The sequence below is a fragment of the Chlorocebus sabaeus genome, chromosome 2 (assembly GCF_047675955.1).
Source record: "Chlorocebus sabaeus isolate Y175 chromosome 2, mChlSab1.0.hap1, whole genome shotgun sequence".
NCBI classification, from domain to species: domain Eukaryota; kingdom Metazoa; phylum Chordata; class Mammalia; order Primates; family Cercopithecidae; genus Chlorocebus; species Chlorocebus sabaeus.
Window position 1 is genome coordinate 18431089 of NC_132905.1, and position 17700 is coordinate 18448788.

The following is a 17700-nucleotide window of genomic DNA, read 5'->3' on the forward strand; positions in this document are numbered from 1 at the left end:
CGCGCTGCTCGTCCGCCCGGAAGCGCGACGCGGGAGCTGCGGGGTTACCATGGGAACGGAACCGCCGCGCCTCGCCCGGTACAGTTACACTTAGAGGCCTTGTGGTTGGAGGTCGTTGGGGTTTCCTCTCGGGAGGGCTGCCCCTCGATTGTGGAGTGTGGGTGTTCAGTGGCGGTTCAGTCAAGGGACGTTTCCCGCTGGGCCAAGGCCTGTGGATGACTGCGGGGTAGGAGGAGGGGAGCAGGTTTCTGTAGGCTGGGGTTGGGGAGCAGAGGGAAGTGTTTGGTGCAGCGACGCCTGCAGTTCAGTGTTTGAAGACTAGATTTTAATATGCTCGGCCAGGGGCGGTGGCTCATGCCTGTAATCCCAGCACTTTGGGAGGCCGAGGCGGGAGGATCACTTGCAATCAGGAGTTCGAGACCAGCCTGGCCAACATGGCGAAACCCCGTCTCTACTAAAAATACAAAAATTAGCCGGGCCTGATGTTGGGCGCCTGTAATCCCAGCTACTCAGGAGGCTGAGGCAGGAGAATCTCTTGAACCCAGGAGGCGGAGGTTGCAGTGGGCCGAGATCACGCCACTGCACTCCAGCCTGGGCGACAGAGGGAGACTGTCTCAAAAAAACAAAAAACAAAAAGCAAAAAAAAAACAGGCGTATTAGGCACATGTTAGGTCGTCGTCAAATGTTAATTATGCCGAGATTGTGCAGTGAGCTGAGATCGCACCACTGCACTCCAGCCTGGAGGACAGGGAGACTCTGTCCCAAAAAAAAAAAAAAAAAAAAAGCATATTAGGCACATGTTAGGCCATCAACAAATGTTAATTATCTCCATGAGCCAACATCAGTGTTATAACAATAAGGGCAACTTCCTGGCTCCAAACTTTTTCATCCTATTAGGGAGGTTTTTACCTTGTACCTGCCCATAGGACTAAGCAGTGCCACTGGACACCATTAGGTATCACAGCTGACCAAAGGCATAAACAGGACAGATATAGAAAAAAAGAAATAGAGGAAAAAGAAATAAAGGAGGTATATGTAGGCAGACTACGAGTCATACATAGCAACTGTTCTCTTGAGTTCTGCCAGCTAGCCTTCATACAGTCCAAGAATGGCCTGTGTGGGCTAGAGGGACAAAGATGTAGGTGTTTGGTGCTTTTTCATTAGTTCTTAACAAACTCAACTACTGCCTTTCTGTAGGTTTTTGATAGTCTCTCCCCCCACACTTTTTTTTTGGAGACAGAGTCTCACTCTGTTACCCAAACTGGAGTGCAGTGGCGTGATCTCCACTCACTGCAACCTCTGCTTCCTGGGTTTAAGCTATTCTCCTGCCTCAGCCTCCCAAGTAGCTGGGATTACAGGCATGCGCCACCACGCCTAGCTGATTTTTGTATTTTTAGTAGATACAGGGTTTTGCCATGTTGACCAGGCTGGTCTCGAACTCCTGACCTCAGGTGATCTGCCTACCTTGGCCTGTTTGATAGTTTCTGAGTGGTCTGTTCCATTCTGTCTTTTCTGGTTGCTAGGATGAACAATTTTGTTATGCTTGGTTATGTTATTAGCTTTGGCTATTTTCTTAAGCAGTGTCATGAGTCCCTCCCTCTGTCATTTGGGCTAAAGCCAGGTCCTTCCAATGCCCTTTAGGGCACTCTTTGATTCTTTTTCCAATGGCCATCCTTCCATTTTTCCAGCCACCCACTAGGTTTCTCATCATCCAGGAATATTGTGTATATTGCTTATAGAGTTTGATCCTCCTATCACATGTGCCCTTTGGAAGTGCCAGGAATTTCCCCACACTCCAGCAGCCAATCCCTCTTCCTCTTGTCAGGAGAAGATATTCTTGGCAGTATTGTGAAAGGGAAGGCTTTGGGACTGGGTTTGGGGCCATCCCTAGTCCTGCCCATACCTCAGCTGATACTCTGGGCAAGGTGTACAACTCTAGCCTGAACTAAGCTCTCGTCCCAACTCTCAGCATCATCATGATGTTAAGCTGCCTCTTTCTTCTGAAGGCACTTCTTGCTCTTGGGTCCCTGGAATCCTGGATAACTGCGGGAGAACATGGTAAGCTATCATTTGGGATCCCTGGCCAACAGTAACAGAAAGTGACTAGAGGAGAGAAGTCATCCCCTGCCTTCTGCCGGAGCAAGGTTGCTCGTAGGTGGAGATGATCATCTCTGTAGGACAGGACTGGATGGATAGATTCTCAGGATGGCCTGGGTCGTTCTTCCTGGCTTTCTTTACCCTCTCTGGACAAGGAGATAGGACTTCCAGTTGGGCTTACCAGAGGTTCTAGCTTTTCCCTAGAACTCATTAAATGAGAACAGGATCATCCCAACCTTTCTCTCTCGTTATCTGCGGCATGGCTGCTCCTTTAGTAGTGGTGGATGTATGTTAGTATTTGTGTATTAGGAGGGGAAGGTGGTTGCAGAATTTTTTTTTTTTAAGAGACAGGGTCTCATTCTGTCACCCAGGCTAGAGTGCAGTGGTGCAGAAATATTTTGGATAGAGATGCCTGGAGGGGCTGAAGATCCTTGAAATATGTTTGGCCTCCATTCCCCATTTTTGAGGCCTGGCTAGTTACCCCAAACTCACATGATATCTTTTGCAGCAAAAGAGGGAGAATGCCCTCCTGATAAGAACCCGTGCAAAGAGCTGTGCCAGGGTGATGAATTGTGTCCGGCTGGGCAGAAGTGCTGCGCCACAGGCTGCGGTCGGATCTGCCGAGACATTCCTAAGGGTATGTTGGCATAGGGCAAAATCTGCGCGTACTCTCTGACATTGCCTCTGGGATAGATGGAAGCAGAGAGCTTCCCACCTCCTAGGTTGCCTCTTGAAGTCTCGCTTGCCTAGAGTACTTCTTCTTTACTCTTTTAGGTTTCCTTCTCGTTTAATTATTCAGAATTATTCAGTGCCCCCAGTTGTCAGGAAAGAACACACCATCGATTATCTATGTCTTTTACTTTGGACTCAAAGTTCCTGTGAAGGCTGGAGGGAAGAGTTGTAAAGGGAAGCCTGTTTAAGATAATGACTAAGAAAGTAGACCCTAGAGCCAAGCAGACCTTTTTAAGCCTTAAGCCTTAGCTCTTTATAAATCTTAAGCTTTTAGCCTCAGTTTCCTCATCTATAAAATGGGGGTAATTGTGAGGATCAAATGAGATGTTCATGGCACAAGGTAAACATCAATAAATGTTACAGTAAATATTTGCTATTACTATTGTTGTTATTATTGTCTCTTTGTCTTAACACCAGGGTTGAGAGGCTTAAATGAAGCTCAGGGCTTCCTTTTTCTGTTTTTCCCCTCTGCTGTGCCCGTGGGTGTTACCAGGCACTATTTTCTCTCCCTCTCTCTCTCTCTCTTTTTTTTTGAGACGGAGTTTCGCTCTTGTTGCCCAGCCTGGAGTGCAGTGGCGTGATCTCAGCTCACCACAACCTCCGCCTCCCGGGTTCAAGTGGTTCTCTTGCCTCAGCCTCCCAAGTAACTGGGATTACAGGCATGTGCCGCCACGCCTGACTAATTTTGTACTTTTAGTGGAGACTGGGTTTCTCCATGTTGGCCAGGCTGTTCTCGAACTCCTGACCTCAGGTGATCTGCCCACCTTGGCCTCCCGAAGTGCTGGGATTACAGGTGTGAGCCACGGCGCTGGGCCTTTCTCTTTTCTTTGGCTGTCTCCCTTTTTGCTATAGGGAGGAAAAGAGATTGCCCCAGGGTTATTCGGAAACAATCCTGTTTGAAAAGGTGCATCACTGATGAGACATGTCCAGGTGTAAAGAAATGCTGCACGTTTGGCTGCAACAAGAGCTGTGTAGTCCCAATCTCTAAACAGAAGCCAGGTAAGAAACGCTGTCCCCACACCTCATGGTCTGTTTAGTCTGCTTGTTTATTTCTCAAATATGCACATATCAACTTGCTGGTTTTACTTTGCTTTGAAAACACAAGTGTTTTCAAAGTGCCTGATATATTCTGAGAACTTAAAAAAAAAAAAGATATACAAAATGTCCACAAGCCATGATGATTTGTGGTATGTGACATGGGCAGGCGGAGAACGGTGCCAGAAGGGCAACCTTGACTTACCCTCATTTGCAGACCGCTTTGAAAACTGTTGGGTAGCCGAGTGTGGTGGTTCACGCCTGTAATCCCAGCACTTTGGGAGGCCGAAGCGGGCTGATCACGAGGTCAGGAGATCGAGACCATCCTGGCTATCACAGTGAAACCCCGTCTCTACTAAAAAGACAAAAAAAATTAGCCAGGCGTGGTGGAGGGCACCTGTAGTCCCAGCTACTCCGGAGGCTGAGGCAGGAGAATGGTGTGAACCTGGGAGGCGGAGTTTGCAGTGAGCTGAGATCACACCAGTGCACTCCAGCCTGGGCAACAGAGTGAGACTCGGTCTCAAAAAAAAAAAAGAAAACCATTGGGTAATTCCTAGTTCCCATAATCAGTTGTGATATTCTCTGTTCTATGAAAATCTTAGCCTGAAAATCTGCAGAGATGGCAAAAAAAAAAAAAAAAAAAAAGAATCTTGATGCCTACGGAAGGCGGCACACATTTCCCCACTCATTTGCTCCTGATGTTCTTTTTTTTACTTTTTTTACTTTTTTTAACTTTCAAACTCTGATAAGGACAGGGAAGGAAAATTAAAGGGTGCTGAGAGACAGAGTAAAGTGGAGAACTCACTTTTATTTTTATTTTTATTTTTTTGACAGTCTTGCTCTGTTGCCCAGGCTGAGTGCAGTGGCACGATCTTGATTCACTACAACATCTACCTACCTCCTGGGCTCAAGCAGTTCTCCTGCCTCAGCCTCCCGAGTAGCTGGGATTACAGGCACATGCCACCCCACCTGGCTAATTTTTATATTTTTAGGAGAGACGGGGTCTCACCATGTTGGCTGGGTTGGTCTCATACTCCTGGCCTCAAGTGATCCACCTGCCTTGGCCTCCCAAAGGCTGGCGTGAGCCACCGTGTCCGGCCGAGAACTCACATTGGATTGGGTGGTTGAGGATGGCATGTCTGGAGTGACGTTTAAGCTGCAACCTGGAGGGAGAGTTGAAGTTAGCCGGGTAAAGGGTACAATGGACATTCTAGGAAGAGAGAGAAGCACATGCGGAGGCCTTAAGATGACTAGGAGCTTGCCACATTTGAGAAATGGAAAGAAAGCTAGTATGGTTACAGTAGAAATGGGAGGGAGAGAATGAAGGCAGATGAGGATGTAGACCAGTGAGACTAGGGAGGTAGCAGCAGGGATGGAGAAAGGTGACACAGTTGAGAAAATCTGGAGGTAGAAGTGACAGGGCTCTGTGTTCTATTCCTTCTCCGTTCCCTTGAGAGGCCCCTAAAATGTGTTAGAAATTGATGGCATATCTTCTATGTCTAACCCCTTCCTATTTTCCTCTTGTTTCACGATTTTCATGGCTACTTTTGCTTATTTGTGCTTCCAAATATATTTTATTATAATATTATCTATTTTTCTCCATCATTCTCAAATACTAAGACTACATTCACTGGAGTGATGTTAGATATATAAATTAAATTAGCTTAGGGAGAACTGCTGTTATTATAATGTTGAATTTTTTTTTTTCTTACCCTGTTTTATGGTACTGAAATGTTCATTTTTTTTTTTTTTTTTTTGAGACAGGATCTCACTCTGTTGCCCAGGCTGGAATACAGTGGCACGATCTTGGCTCACTGCAACCTCTGCTCCCATGTTCAAGTGATTCTTGTGCCTCAGCCTCCTGAGTAGCTGGGATTACAGGCGTGTGCCACCATGCTCAGCTAATTTTTGTATTTTTAGTAGAGATGGGGTTTTGCCATGTTGGCCAGGCTGATATCGAACTCCTGACCTCAGGTGATCTGCCCATCTCGGCTCCCAAAATGCTGGGATTACAGGCATGAGCCACTGTGCCTGGCCTATGTTGAATCCTATGTCTTCCCGTTGATCAAGTGTATTTCGCATATTTCAGGGTGTTTTATAGTGTTAAAATATTTCTCCATAAATGTATGCCTAGGTATTTTATTTTCTTCTCTGCTGTTTTGAATGCCTCTTATTATGTTTTTAAAGGAACTGGAACCATTCTCTCATCTGAATGCATGTGGTGGCATGTTAGAGTGGAAAATCCTAGGTTTGGGTTGTCGGAGTCCTGGGTTCAAGCCTGAGGTTTGCCAGTTACTGGCCAGCAGGTCCCTGGGCAAGTCTTTTTGAGCCTTAGTTCCTTTCTCTGTAAGGTGGGAAGAATAAACCTTGAAGACTTGTTGTAATTATTTAAATTATGCAAAGTGTTTTGCCCTCAGTACATATTAACTTCCTTCCTCTTGCCTCCTAAGTGGGCTGGGTCAGGAGGAGAATTTCTTTTTTTTTTTTGAGACTGAGTTTCACTATTGTTGCCCAGGCTGGAGTGCAATGGTGCAATCTTGGCTCACTGCAACCTCCACCTCCCAGGTTCAAGTGATTCACCTGCCTCAGCCTCCCAAGTAGCTGGGATTTTAGGCATGTGCTACCATGCTTAGCTAATTTTTTTGTGTTTAGTAGAGACAGGGTTTCAGCATGTTGGTCAGGCTGGTCTCAAACTCCTGACTTCAGGTGATCCACCCGCCTCGGTCTCCCAAAGTGCTGGGATTACAGGTATGAGCCACCATGCCTGGCAGGAGTACAATTTCTAACCAGCCCCTTTATTCAAAACCAGGATGGTTTTCTTCTCCCCTGATCAATTCCTCTCTGAGACCCTGAAGCTCTGTAACATGTGACAGCCTTTTTCCTTCCAGTCAAACCTCCCCAGGTAGGAGGCCCCTTGCTGGTACCCATTGGGTCTGTCTGTGCCCGGCTTAGGCAGCTATCTTGGGCAGCCTGCCCATTAGAGAGAATGGAAGGTTGTTCTCCTTGCCAGGACTCTTGAGGCCCAGCTCTGGAACCAGCCTGGGAATCTGTCTCAGGCAGGTCACTGACTGCTGGCAGGTAGGGCTTGCTATAATCTTCCCAGTGTTTGAAGCTGAGGGCTGAATTGTAGGGGCTAAGGGTGAGGCTGGCACCCAGGCACAGTACCTTTGTGAGCTGCTCTGGCCCCTGGCCAGCCCAGATAGGGCTTCCTTTTCCATTGGAGCTTGGCAAGGAGGCTAGAATAGTGATCTCCCGCAGATGTCCCAGAGCCTGCTGGGCTGAGTGGGGCTCCTAGCCTGGTGGGAGGTGATACTGGCTATTGTGTTGGCAGTTAACTACTTTTCTACAGCTCCAGCCCTAGGGGAGGGCTAGGCCACTCACCCAACGGGACTGGTTGCTACACGTAACTCTACAGGAAGCTCTCCTTCCAGGGCTATGAAGAATTTCTGCTTTCCTTAAGCTCTGACATTGCCAGAGGTTTACCATGGCCAGTGCTGGTCTGTTTGGCACAGTGGAGGGCCAATCGGGTTGCCTTAGGGTGAGGGCAGATATTGGGTCCTGCTCTCATGACACTGTTCTAATCTGAACGTGGGTCTGTGTCCTGGCTCTTTTGCTTGTGTGCTGTGTGGCCTTGGGCAAGTGCCTTCATTTCTCTGAACCTCACTTTTATCATCTGTAAAACAAGGATAAGGATATTTAGTGATAATGCAGTTGAGAAGAAATGCATTTTATTTATTTATTTATTTAACCACTGGAGTGCAGTGGTGTGATCTCAGCCCACTGCAGCCTCAACCTCCTGGGCTCAGGTGATCCTTCTACCTTAGCCCCTTGAGAAACTGGGACTATAGGCACAAACCATTGTACCCGGTCAGAAATGCATTTTAAAAAGTCTGCAGTAAACCTGCCAGATAATGCTCAAGAGCTCATATGGTCATGCCAAGTACCTCTGTGTTCTGGTCCACCCATTCTCCACCTCCCCACCTATCTGATGGCTGACCTGTCTGTTTACTCACCCACTTATTCATTTATTCACTGTATATTGAGTGTGGCTACCCTACCTGGCATGTAAGTCTGCAGTGGTGAGCAAGGCAGTCATGGTCCTTGCCCCGCTGGGGCTTTGTCATGGTGTGACAAACAGGAAATAATTGAGAAAACAAATACATAATAACCGCAAGATGTGATGAGTGCTTTGAAGGTAATGGAAGAAAACGGAAGGAGGCTACTTTCATTTGAGGTTGGAGAGGTAGGCAGGGCCCAGACTTTGGGGGGTCTTCCGGGTTTCTCTGTTAGGCTTTATTCTAAGTGCAATAGGAAGCCTTTGAGGAGGTTTAAAAGCAGGAGAGGCCTTGTCCAGTTTTAATTTTAAAAAGACCACTCTGCCGGGATATGGAGAATGGATGGGGGCAAGTGTAGAAGATGGAAGACCAGTTAGGAGGCTATTGTGGCAGGCTGGGAGAAATGATTGGGGCTTAGACTGGGGTGGAGATATTGCAGACGTAGAAAAATGGTAGGCGGCCACGTGCTGTGGCTCAGCCTATAATCCCAGCACTTTGGGAGGCCAAGGCGGGCAGATCACGAGGTCAAGAGTTCGAGACCAGCCTGGCCAACATGGTAAAACCCCCATCTCTACTAAAAATACAAAAATTAGCCAGGCATGGTGGCAGGCGCCTGTAATCCCAGGTACTCAGGAGGCTGAGGCAGGAGAATCATTTGAACCCAGGAGGCAGAGGTTGCAGTGAGCCGAGATTGCACCGCTGCACTCCAGCCTGGGCAACAAGAGCAAAACTCCATCACAAACAAACAAACAAACAAAACAACAACAACAAAGAAACCAAAACAAAAAATCCCCCAAAAAACCAACAATGACAAAAAAGAAAAATGGAAGGCTTACATGTTTGTGAAGGTAGAATTGATGGGACTGGGTGAAGAAGTAAGTGGCTGCAGGCATTGAGGGAGACAGGGTATAAAGAAGGGTGGTAGATATTCAGCTTGAGCAGTTGGGTGATGGTGGTGTTCTTTTCAGAGACAGGGACAACCTGGGGGAAGAGGTTTTGGAGTGAAGATTCTGATTCTGGCCTGAGAGTTGTCTTCTTGGGCCCCTCATGGCTCACCTCCCCACTGTATGAAACCTGACCACTCCAGATCCCGTGTGACCCTGTTTTGCTTATTATCACATATGTATTATCTTTTATGTAGGTTGATGGCATGGCCTCCCTGTGTGTCTGGCTGACCCTTTTCTAAAACCTCACTGTAGGTTGTATAATTCTGTACATACATTATATATATATGTACAGAAAAGAGTTAGCATAATAAGCCTGAGACTGCTCTTCTTAAAAAGGCTTGCTGGCAAGGTTGGGCCTTGGCTGGCTTCTGGGAACTTGGATTTTGTGGGTGTTTGTCCTACTCTGACTGATAAGAGTGGTTCACTGTGCCTAAACTGTTTGTGTAAACATTGTGGTTTAGGCTGAACATCTGCTTTCCTTTTGAGAGTCTGGAATCTTGGTACGTGCTAGGCAGAGGGTGCCTGAGTGACCAGCCTCCAGTAGGGACCTTTCACAGTGAGTCTCTAATGAGTTTCCCTGGTAGAAAACACTTCACACATGTCACAATTCCATGCCGGAAGAATTAAGTGCATCCTGTGACTCTACTGGGAGGACTCTTGAAAATCTGCACCTGATTTCCTCTGGACTTTTCCCTTTGATGATTTTTCTTTGTATCCCTTTGCTGTAATAAATCATAGCCATGGGTATGACTATACACTGAGTCCTGCTAATGAATCACTGAACCTGGAAGTAAGTGGTCTTGAGGACTCCCTACACACTGGTGGATAACTTTTCCTAACCCCTAAAACTGTCTACCACTGGGTCTTCTCTTTTGGCAGAACTGAGTGGAGTGAGTCCAGTGCTTCTTGGTTTGTTTTTGTGTGATCCTTGCTGCAGTGTAGGGGATCATCATGGGGTGTGTGTGTGTGTGTGTGTGTGTGTGTGTGTTTGAGACAGACTCTCGCTCTGTCACCCAGGATGGAGTGCAGTGGTGCGATCTCGGCTCATTGCAACCTCTGCCTCACGGGTTCAAGCAATTCTCCTGCCTCAGCCTCCCCAGTAGCTGGGATTACAGGCACCCACCACTACATCTGGCTTTTTTTTTTTTTTTTTTTTTGTATTTTTAGTAGAGACAGGGTTTCACCATGTTGACCAGATTGGTTTTGAACTCCTGACCTCAAGTGTTTCACCCACCTCGGCCTCCCAAAGTGCTGGGATTACAGGCATGAGTCACTGAACCGGGCCCATGATGTGGTTTAAAGGGCATGAGACCTTATGTCAGAGCTGGGGATTTGTGACTCAGTTCTGCTACCGTTGACCTCAGGCCGATCCCTGTCTCTGGTTGTCTGTCTCTCTATTTACAAGAGAAGCGGAGTAAGTTTGTTAGCTCAGAGGGCCCTTCTTGGGTTAAGAAGTGCTGAAATTTTACTTTTCCAACAGCAACTGTCATCTTTCTCTTAGACATAGTGGCAGGTTGGAGCTGAGGCAGCAGGACAGACTGTGAGTATTTCCTGGGCCTCAGCTTCACTCCTTTTTTGGATAGCTTAGAATCTTGGGATGGGTGGGGAACCGTCATCCCCATTCTGGCTACCATTCCTATTTCTCTTCCTGATTCTTGGTAAGCTAATTGTGAGGTGATTGGAGAGCATGTCTTATGAGGAACTGAGCTTACCTAGCATGGCAAAGCCAGGATAGTGAAAGACAAAGGATCCTGCATGAAAGAATAGCATCCGCCAGGTTTTTTGTAAGGTCTCTGGGGATAGGAAAAGGACCAACCAGATTTCAGATGAGTATAAAGAGGTACAAAGGGCCAGGCATGGCACCTCATGCCTGTAACCTCAGCACTTTGGGAGGCTGAGGCGAGAGAGTTGCTTGAGGCCAGAAGGTCAAAATAAGCCTAGTCAACATAGTGAGACCCCGTCTCTACAAAAAATACAAATAATTAGCTGGCCCTGGTAGCATGTGCCTATAGTTCAGCTACTTAGGAGGCTGAGGCGGGAGGATTGCTTGAGCCTAGGAGTTTGAGAGTTTGAGGCCACTGCACCCCAGCCTGGGTGACAAAGCAAGACCTTGCCTCAAAAAAAAAAAAAAAAGGAAGTGTAAAGGCTGTCTAGCTTAAGTAGAAAGATAGCATAATCTGGCTTGGAGGTAGTGAGGCCCCATTAATTCCAGGTGTTAGAGCTGAGAGAAAGGGATCATGTGGCAGGGATTCATGTATAAGGCAAGGTGTCAGACTGGGTGGCATTGCTGGTCACTGGTCAAAAGCGAGGTGCTGTGACCCTCCAGGCCTCCAGGAAGCCTGGCCTGGAAAAGGGTAGAGGTAAGTGCTCCCTGCCTGGTCTTGAGGACGAGGGCAGAGAGTAGCAGAGAGCTCCTGGCTTTGGTCATCTCAGGGCCAAGCTCAGCAAAATGGTGAAATCTGGGATGTATGGCACTCCCAGATTCTAGGGCACGTGGCATAATTTTATGAGAAGTTTATGTCACCGGGTTTTTCCACCAGGGAGATTTTTATGCCCCCCCTTCTCAACTGTGAGATAGAAGGCTTTTGTTCCTTGTTAAATGGATTTCAGTGTTTGTCAAGCAGGTGGGGAGGTGCAGGGAGATGCATTTGGTGGTTACAGTGACCACATTTTCTGAGTCAAAAATCAGGACACATAGTTTTGATGTGATCTCACAATAGCACAGGATATTTGAAATAGGGGCTGTTCAGGAAAATCCCAGGATACAGGGTTATGATGCCTGGGTTGTTTAGCTTCACGTATTCTCCTTGGATTCCAGTACTTGCTTTTTCCATCATAGGAGACTTCCTGGAGCCAGCTGTATGCAATCATACTTACCTGTTCCTACCCAGAGGCACTGAGCCAGTCTTGCTTTGGTTTTCTGCGAAATTCTTTAATTGCCTGTCACCTTTCTCTTTACTTAAGAAACTTGAAATAAACACTAAGACGAATGAGTCATGGTGAATTGGTTTGGTTTGGATGTGGCCTTCTTTGGGTGTGCCTGCGCCTGGGGCCCTGGCCAGTTGCCTGCATGTTTTAAGGGTAGAGTAGTAGAAAAAGTATTTACCGCAAATCAAGAGGCTGAGTGTTGTCCTGCCTTGCTGCTGACTCACTCTGTAGTTCTGGGCAAGATCCTCCTCTGAGTTTATTTTAATAGGGAATGTGTTTGGCTGCACACAACAGAAAATTAATCATATAGGGGTTTGTTTTTCTCATATAACAAGAAGTCCTGAGGCTGGGATGGTGGCTCCATGATGCTAACAGGGATGAGACTATTTCCCTGTTTCTTCTTAGCAATTCTTCTTTTTTTTTACGTTTACATTTTATTATTTTTTTATTTTGAAAGACGATGGTTAGATGCCACAAAGTAGGTGGCAATGCTTGAACCGTATGCGTGTTCTCAGGCCCAAGGGCCTCTTGTATCCTTGTCGAGGGGAGTGCTAACCTTCTCCCCTTTCATGCAACACTCCTTTGCAATTCTTGACCATTTCGTTATGCTGAGTTGCCTCCTCATTGAAAGAAGGCTGCTCTGCCTCTCCGTGTAATGTCTGTCTTTGGACTGGAAGAAGAAAGAAGTGAGGGAGCAGTTTGAAAGGGGTATTCCCTGTGTCAGGAGGACAAAAGTTTCCCAGTTTATGTCCTAGTTTGTGATCACCCCTAGTTGCAAGAGAATATGGGGAAACAAATCATTTTAGCTGGACCTGTTGCCTCTCAGAATAAACTTAGTATCCGGTATCTATTGCTGCATAACAAACCATCTCCAAACTTCATGACTTAAAGCAATATAGTTACTCCTTTTCCACAGTTGTGTAGGTTGCCTGAACTTGACTGGGCAGTACATATACCCACATGATATAGCTGTGGTCATTCATTTAGCTGCATTCAGCTGGGAGCTCGGCAGGGAGCTCAACTGGAGCCACCACGTCCAGGATGACCTCTCTTCTAGGCTCTGTCTCCATGGGGCATCTCGTCATCCCATAGTATAGTTCAAGCTGCTTTATAACATGGCGGCTGGTTTCCAAGAGGAAGTATTCTGAGTGGACAAGCCCCAGTATGCAAGTGCTTATCAAGCCTCTGCTTACATTACATTTGCTGATGTCCCATTTGTCAAAGTCAGTCAGATGGTCAAACCCAGAGTAGGCATGGAAAGGGACTACACAAGGGCCTGAATCCCAGGAGATAAAATTCACTAGAGGCCACCATTGTAAATGTCTGCCACAGGGAGAATTCACGGAGAATATTGGCCACAGTGGGTTAGACCTGAACAGTGTTTTTCAAACTATGAGTCCTGAAAGCAATTTAGTAACTAGGAAAAAGAAGAACTAGAATATAAAATATCAAGGTGAGCTGTGTGTGGTGGCTCACGCCTGTAATCCTGGCACTTTGGAAGGCTCAGGAGGGAGAATCACTTGAGCCAGGAGTTTGATAACAGCCTGGGGAACATAGTGAGACTCTTTTTCTACAAAATAAATAAATAAAATTAGCCAGGCCTGGTGGCTTGTGCCTGTAGTCCTAGCTACTCAGGAGGCTGTGGTGGGAGGATCCCTTGAGCACAGGAGTTTCAGGATGCAATGAGCTATGATTGTGTCACCATACTTTAGCCTGGGTGATACAGTGAGACCCTGTCTCTACAAAATAAATAAATAGATAAATAAAATTAGCCAGGCCTGATGGCATGTGCCTGTAGTTCTAGCTACCAGGAGGCTGTGGTGGGAGGATCCCTTGAATGTAGGAGTTTGAGGCTGCAGTGAGCTATGATTGTGCCACTGCACTTTGGCCGGGGCAACACAGTGAGACCCTGTCTGAAAAAAATCAGATGTATTGCAGATACATGATACACACACATATGTACATTATATATGTATATAATGTATGTATATAAATACATAACTATATGTGTATATGACATGTATATAAATATATAACTGTATATAAACATACACATGGGATACAATGAAAAATGTGTTTCATACTGTGGGCCTGAGCATCTCTGGGCTCCAATGCTTTGTTTCTGTAGCAGAGTTTGGTGGTGAATGTCCTGCTGACCCCCTTCCGTGTGAGGAGCTGTGTGACGGGGATGCATCCTGTCCCCAGGGGCATAAATGCTGCAGCACCGGCTGTGGCCACACCTGCCTTGGAGACATTGAGGGAGGTATGTTGGCTCTTTTGGGAAGAAATCCTTGAGTGTTTCCTGAGAAGAGTGCTTCTCTTTCCCTCCCTGAGAGGAGCTAGGATTCTTATTCTTCTTGTCCCTCTAGTCCTCCAACCCAAAGCAACCGCTTCTTCTAGGGCCAAGGGGCCATGCCGACATTAAAAGAACTAGGGGGAAGGCACTGTGGGTCAGTAGGAACTACCTGGGCTGGAAGACAGACAGTGTGGCTTTTGGTCTTGATTCTGCTGAGGTTTTGCTCTGTGACCTTGGGTAAGCAAACCCTTCTTTTTGAGCCCAAGTTTCTTTATCTGTAAAATGAGGGAGTTGCCTAAGATCCTGATTTTCAGATCTAATTTTTAACAAAAAGCTTCTCCCCTGCCCCAAATGAAATCTTAGTTGGAAACATATATATATATTTTTTTTTTTTTTTTTTTTTTTTTTTTGAGACGGAGTCTCGCTCTGTCACCCAGGCTGGAGTGCAGTGGCACAATCTCGGCTCACTACAAGCTCTGCCTCCCGGATTCACACCATTCTCCTGCCTCAGCCTCCCAAGCAGCTGGGACTACAAGTGCCCGCCACCATGCCCGGCTAATTTTTTTTTTTTTTTTTTTTGTATTTTTAATAGAGACGGGCTTTCACTGTGTTAGCCAGGATGGTCTCGATTTCCTGACCTTGTGATCAGCTCACCTCGGCCTTCCAAAGTGCTGGGATTACAGGCTTGAGCCACTGCGCCTGGCCCATGCCCCGCTAATTTTTATATTTTTAGTAGAGATGGGGTTTCATCATGTTGACCAGGCTGGTCTTGAACTCCTAATTCGCCTGTCTCGGCCTCCCAAAGTGCTGGAATTATAGGCATGAGCCACCGTGCCCAACCAGAAACACACACACACACACACACACACACACACACATATATATATATAAACATAAAAGCATTCCTGTTCCAATGCCTTTTTTTCTTCAACATTTTTAAAAAACAAATATTTTTGAGTGCCAGGCATTGTAGATCTCCATTAAAGAATCATTGACTCTGGTGCTATCTTAGTCCCTTTAGATTCCCAGGCAATGCTCAAGGCTGAGGACAGAGTCTTGTCCTTATGTAGCTTATAGGCCATCAGGGAAGATAGACATATTCCTTTTAAATAAGAGATTATCATAAAGTTTGATGAGAGGAAGTATACAGGGTGCTACAGGAACACAAAGCAGGGACATCAAACCTTGTCTAGGGTGGCAGAGGTCACCGTGAGGAAGTGACACTATGAATCCAGAGCATAGGGGGAGAGGGTGGTGGTCTGGGAGGCTTGTCCCTGCCACATGTCACTCACTGCCACCCCAAACCTGCAGGGTTATCACTCCCTGAGTTACCTCTTGGAAACTCCTTTTAGGGCACCATTTGAAAACTCTGGGCTCAGAGTTCTCTTGGGTTCCTAAAGATTCTCAGATCCTCCAGCTCCATGGTTTCCCAGCCAGTTTAGTTGGGTCTAGTGAGGGTCAGGGGTTGATTGACCTAGAGCCTCTGTGTGTAAGTTCTAGATGGAAACATGGAGATGGCGGAGCTGACACCCTGTCCCTTGTGCCTGTTGTTCCCACAGGGCGGGGCGGTGATTGTCCAAAAGTTCTGGTGGGCCTGTGCATTGTCGGCTGTGTGATGGATGAGAACTGTCAAGCTGGAGAAAAGTGCTGCAAGTCGGGCTGTGGCCGCTTCTGTGTCCCACCAGTCCTGCCCCGAAAACTGACCATGAACCCCAACTGGACTGTGAGGTCTGATTCTGAATTACGTGAGTACAGTCCATTGTCATCGACAGTAACAGAAAACTGCTATGTGCAAAGCACTGGCTTAGGTGCTGGGAAGGGGATTTCAGAAGGTCAGGAAAAGTCTAGTTGGAGAGAAAGAACCTATGTCCCCGATGAAAACCCTCATGCAAACAGTACAGACTTACATCTGTTCTCAGGTGTGGTGCACCTGTGTCCCAGATGAGAGCCCTCATATAAACAGTACAGGCTTATACTTGTTCCCAGGTGTGGCTCCCTGGGAAGGTCTCTGGGAGAGGTGGGATTTGATCGAGGCCCTTAAGGCTAGGCAGATGCGACAAAGTGAGGATAGCACATGGACATGCCAGACAGGTAATCTGATGATTGCTGGCAAAGGAACACAGGGTGGGAATGTGTGGGATATGTTTGGGAGGTGAGAAGTGGGGACAGGGTGGGTAAAGGAACAGACATATCTCCAGTTTTTCTTTTTTTTTTTTTTTTTTTTGAGATGGAGTTTCACTCTTGTCACCGAGGCTGGAGTGCAATGGCACAATCTCAACTCACTGCAACCTCTGCCTTCTGGGTTCAAGCAGTTCTCCTGCCTCAGCCTCCCAAGGCTGGGATGACAGGCGCCTGCTGTCATGCCTAGCTGATTTTTGTATTTTTAGTAAAGACGGGGTTTCACCATGTTGGCCAGGCTGGTCTCAAACTCCTGATCTCAGGTGATCCGCCTGCCTCGGTCTCCCAAAGTGCTGGGATTACAGGCATGAGCCACTGTGCCTGACCATATCTCCAGTTTTTTTTTTTCTTTTAATAACAGGAGACATAAAGTTGACATCTGAATAATATGAGCCTTCACTGCCAGTTTGGATTGGATTGTCTGGGAAGCAAGGAGCCATTTAAGACTTTTGAGAGCAATATAGGCCAAGCTTTCATAGGGTGGAGGAAAAACATTTCGGGTAGCTGAAGCCAGGAGGGCACAGCTGTGACTTAATATTTCTTCTACTTGCAGAGATCCCAGTGCCCTAGCTGTGCTGATTTGTCTGGAACTTCTGTGGTAACTCTGGAAGCTTTTCCTGGCAGTCAAGAGAGGGTGACATCCTGGGGCTTGTGACATTTCCAGGGGCACTCATGGCCCTCTCTGCTCCGCTTCTCCTCTTGCCGCTGACCAGAGCGTGGGAAACAGCCCTGGGTTGGGCAGTGGGTGTGTGGTGCTTCTCTTTCCCAATAAAGGCTGGTGCTGACCTCTTGTCTGTGCTGTTTGAGGGCTCAGATGATATGGGAGAGCTAGAGGGTATGTGTGTGCCTGTGGGATTGCACGATTTACATATTTAGGACAGATGGGTAATCCATTCTTTGTGACGACTCTGAAAATGGGTTTTGGTTGGGTGTGGCTAGGGGAGAGATGGGTGGAAACTAAACTGAGAGTGACTTGCCTTAGATGTCTTTCTCAAGCCCTGGTGGGGGTGGAGGTCAGTCTCTTTTAGACCTGCTGACCTTCTTTCTTTTATTGGAGAATGTAGGTTGAGGGTGGAACAGGGGTGAGTGGCTAGTTTTTTTTTTTTTTTTTTTGAGATGTAGTCTTGTTCTGTTGCCCAGGCTGGAGTGCAGTGGTGCAGTCTCGGCTCACTGCACCCTCTGCCTCCCGGGTTGAAGCGATTCTCCTGCCTCAGTCTCCTGAGTGACTGGGACTACAGGCGCGCTACCATGCCCTACTGATTTTTGTATTTTTAGTAGAGGTGGGGTTTCATGATGGCCAGGCTTGTCTTGAACTCCTGACCTCAGGTGATCCACCTGCCTCAGCCTTCCAAACTGCTGGGATTACAGGCGTGAGCCACTGTGCCCGGCCGAGTGGCTAGTTTCTTGTAGTTGCTGGAATGTTCCCACCTTG

General features: G+C 47.0%; 1 protein-coding gene and 1 non-coding gene across 4 annotated transcripts; one reads left to right on the forward strand and one right to left on the reverse strand.

The window, feature by feature from the left end:
• Nucleotides 1-37: 37 nt before the first annotated feature.
• Nucleotides 38-17058, forward strand: WFDC3 (WAP four-disulfide core domain 3). Of its 3 annotated transcripts, none has more exons than XM_008015773.3 (7): nucleotides 38-78; nucleotides 1970-2058; nucleotides 2606-2734; nucleotides 3682-3828; nucleotides 13923-14057; nucleotides 15650-15835; nucleotides 16822-17058. In XM_008015773.3, exons 1-7 carry the CDS (start codon nucleotides 50-52, stop codon nucleotides 16836-16838), a joined length of 732 nt encoding a protein of 243 aa, XP_008013964.3. In that variant the 5' UTR covers nucleotides 38-49; the 3' UTR covers nucleotides 16839-17058. The 3 variants fall into 3 exon arrangements, with proteins under 3 accessions (XP_008013964.3, XP_008013974.3, XP_072862345.1); XM_008015783.3 differs by having other exon boundaries at nucleotides 13926-14057; XM_073006244.1 differs by lacking the exon at nucleotides 13923-14057.
• On the reverse strand, nucleotides 12247-12372 carry LOC119618693 (U6atac minor spliceosomal RNA). Its single transcript, XR_005235064.1, has one exon. It is a non-coding gene; the product is annotated as a U6atac minor spliceosomal RNA (small nuclear RNA).
• Nucleotides 17059-17700: the final 642 nt, after the last annotated feature.

What these genes read in the sequence shown, in the direction of transcription:
- WFDC3 (XM_008015773.3), top strand. Translation starts at nt 50, where the DNA reads ATGGGAACGGAACCGCCGCGCCTCGCCCG. An exon ending in GAACCGCCGCGCCTCGCCCG is followed by an intron (nt 79 to 1,969) that starts GTACAGTTACAC and finishes CCCAACTCTCAG; the next exon opens with CATCATCATGATGTTAAGCT. An exon ending in AATCTCTAAACAGAAGCCAG is followed by an intron (nt 3,829 to 13,922) that starts GTAAGAAACGCT and finishes TTGTTTCTGTAG; the next exon opens with CAGAGTTTGGTGGTGAATGT.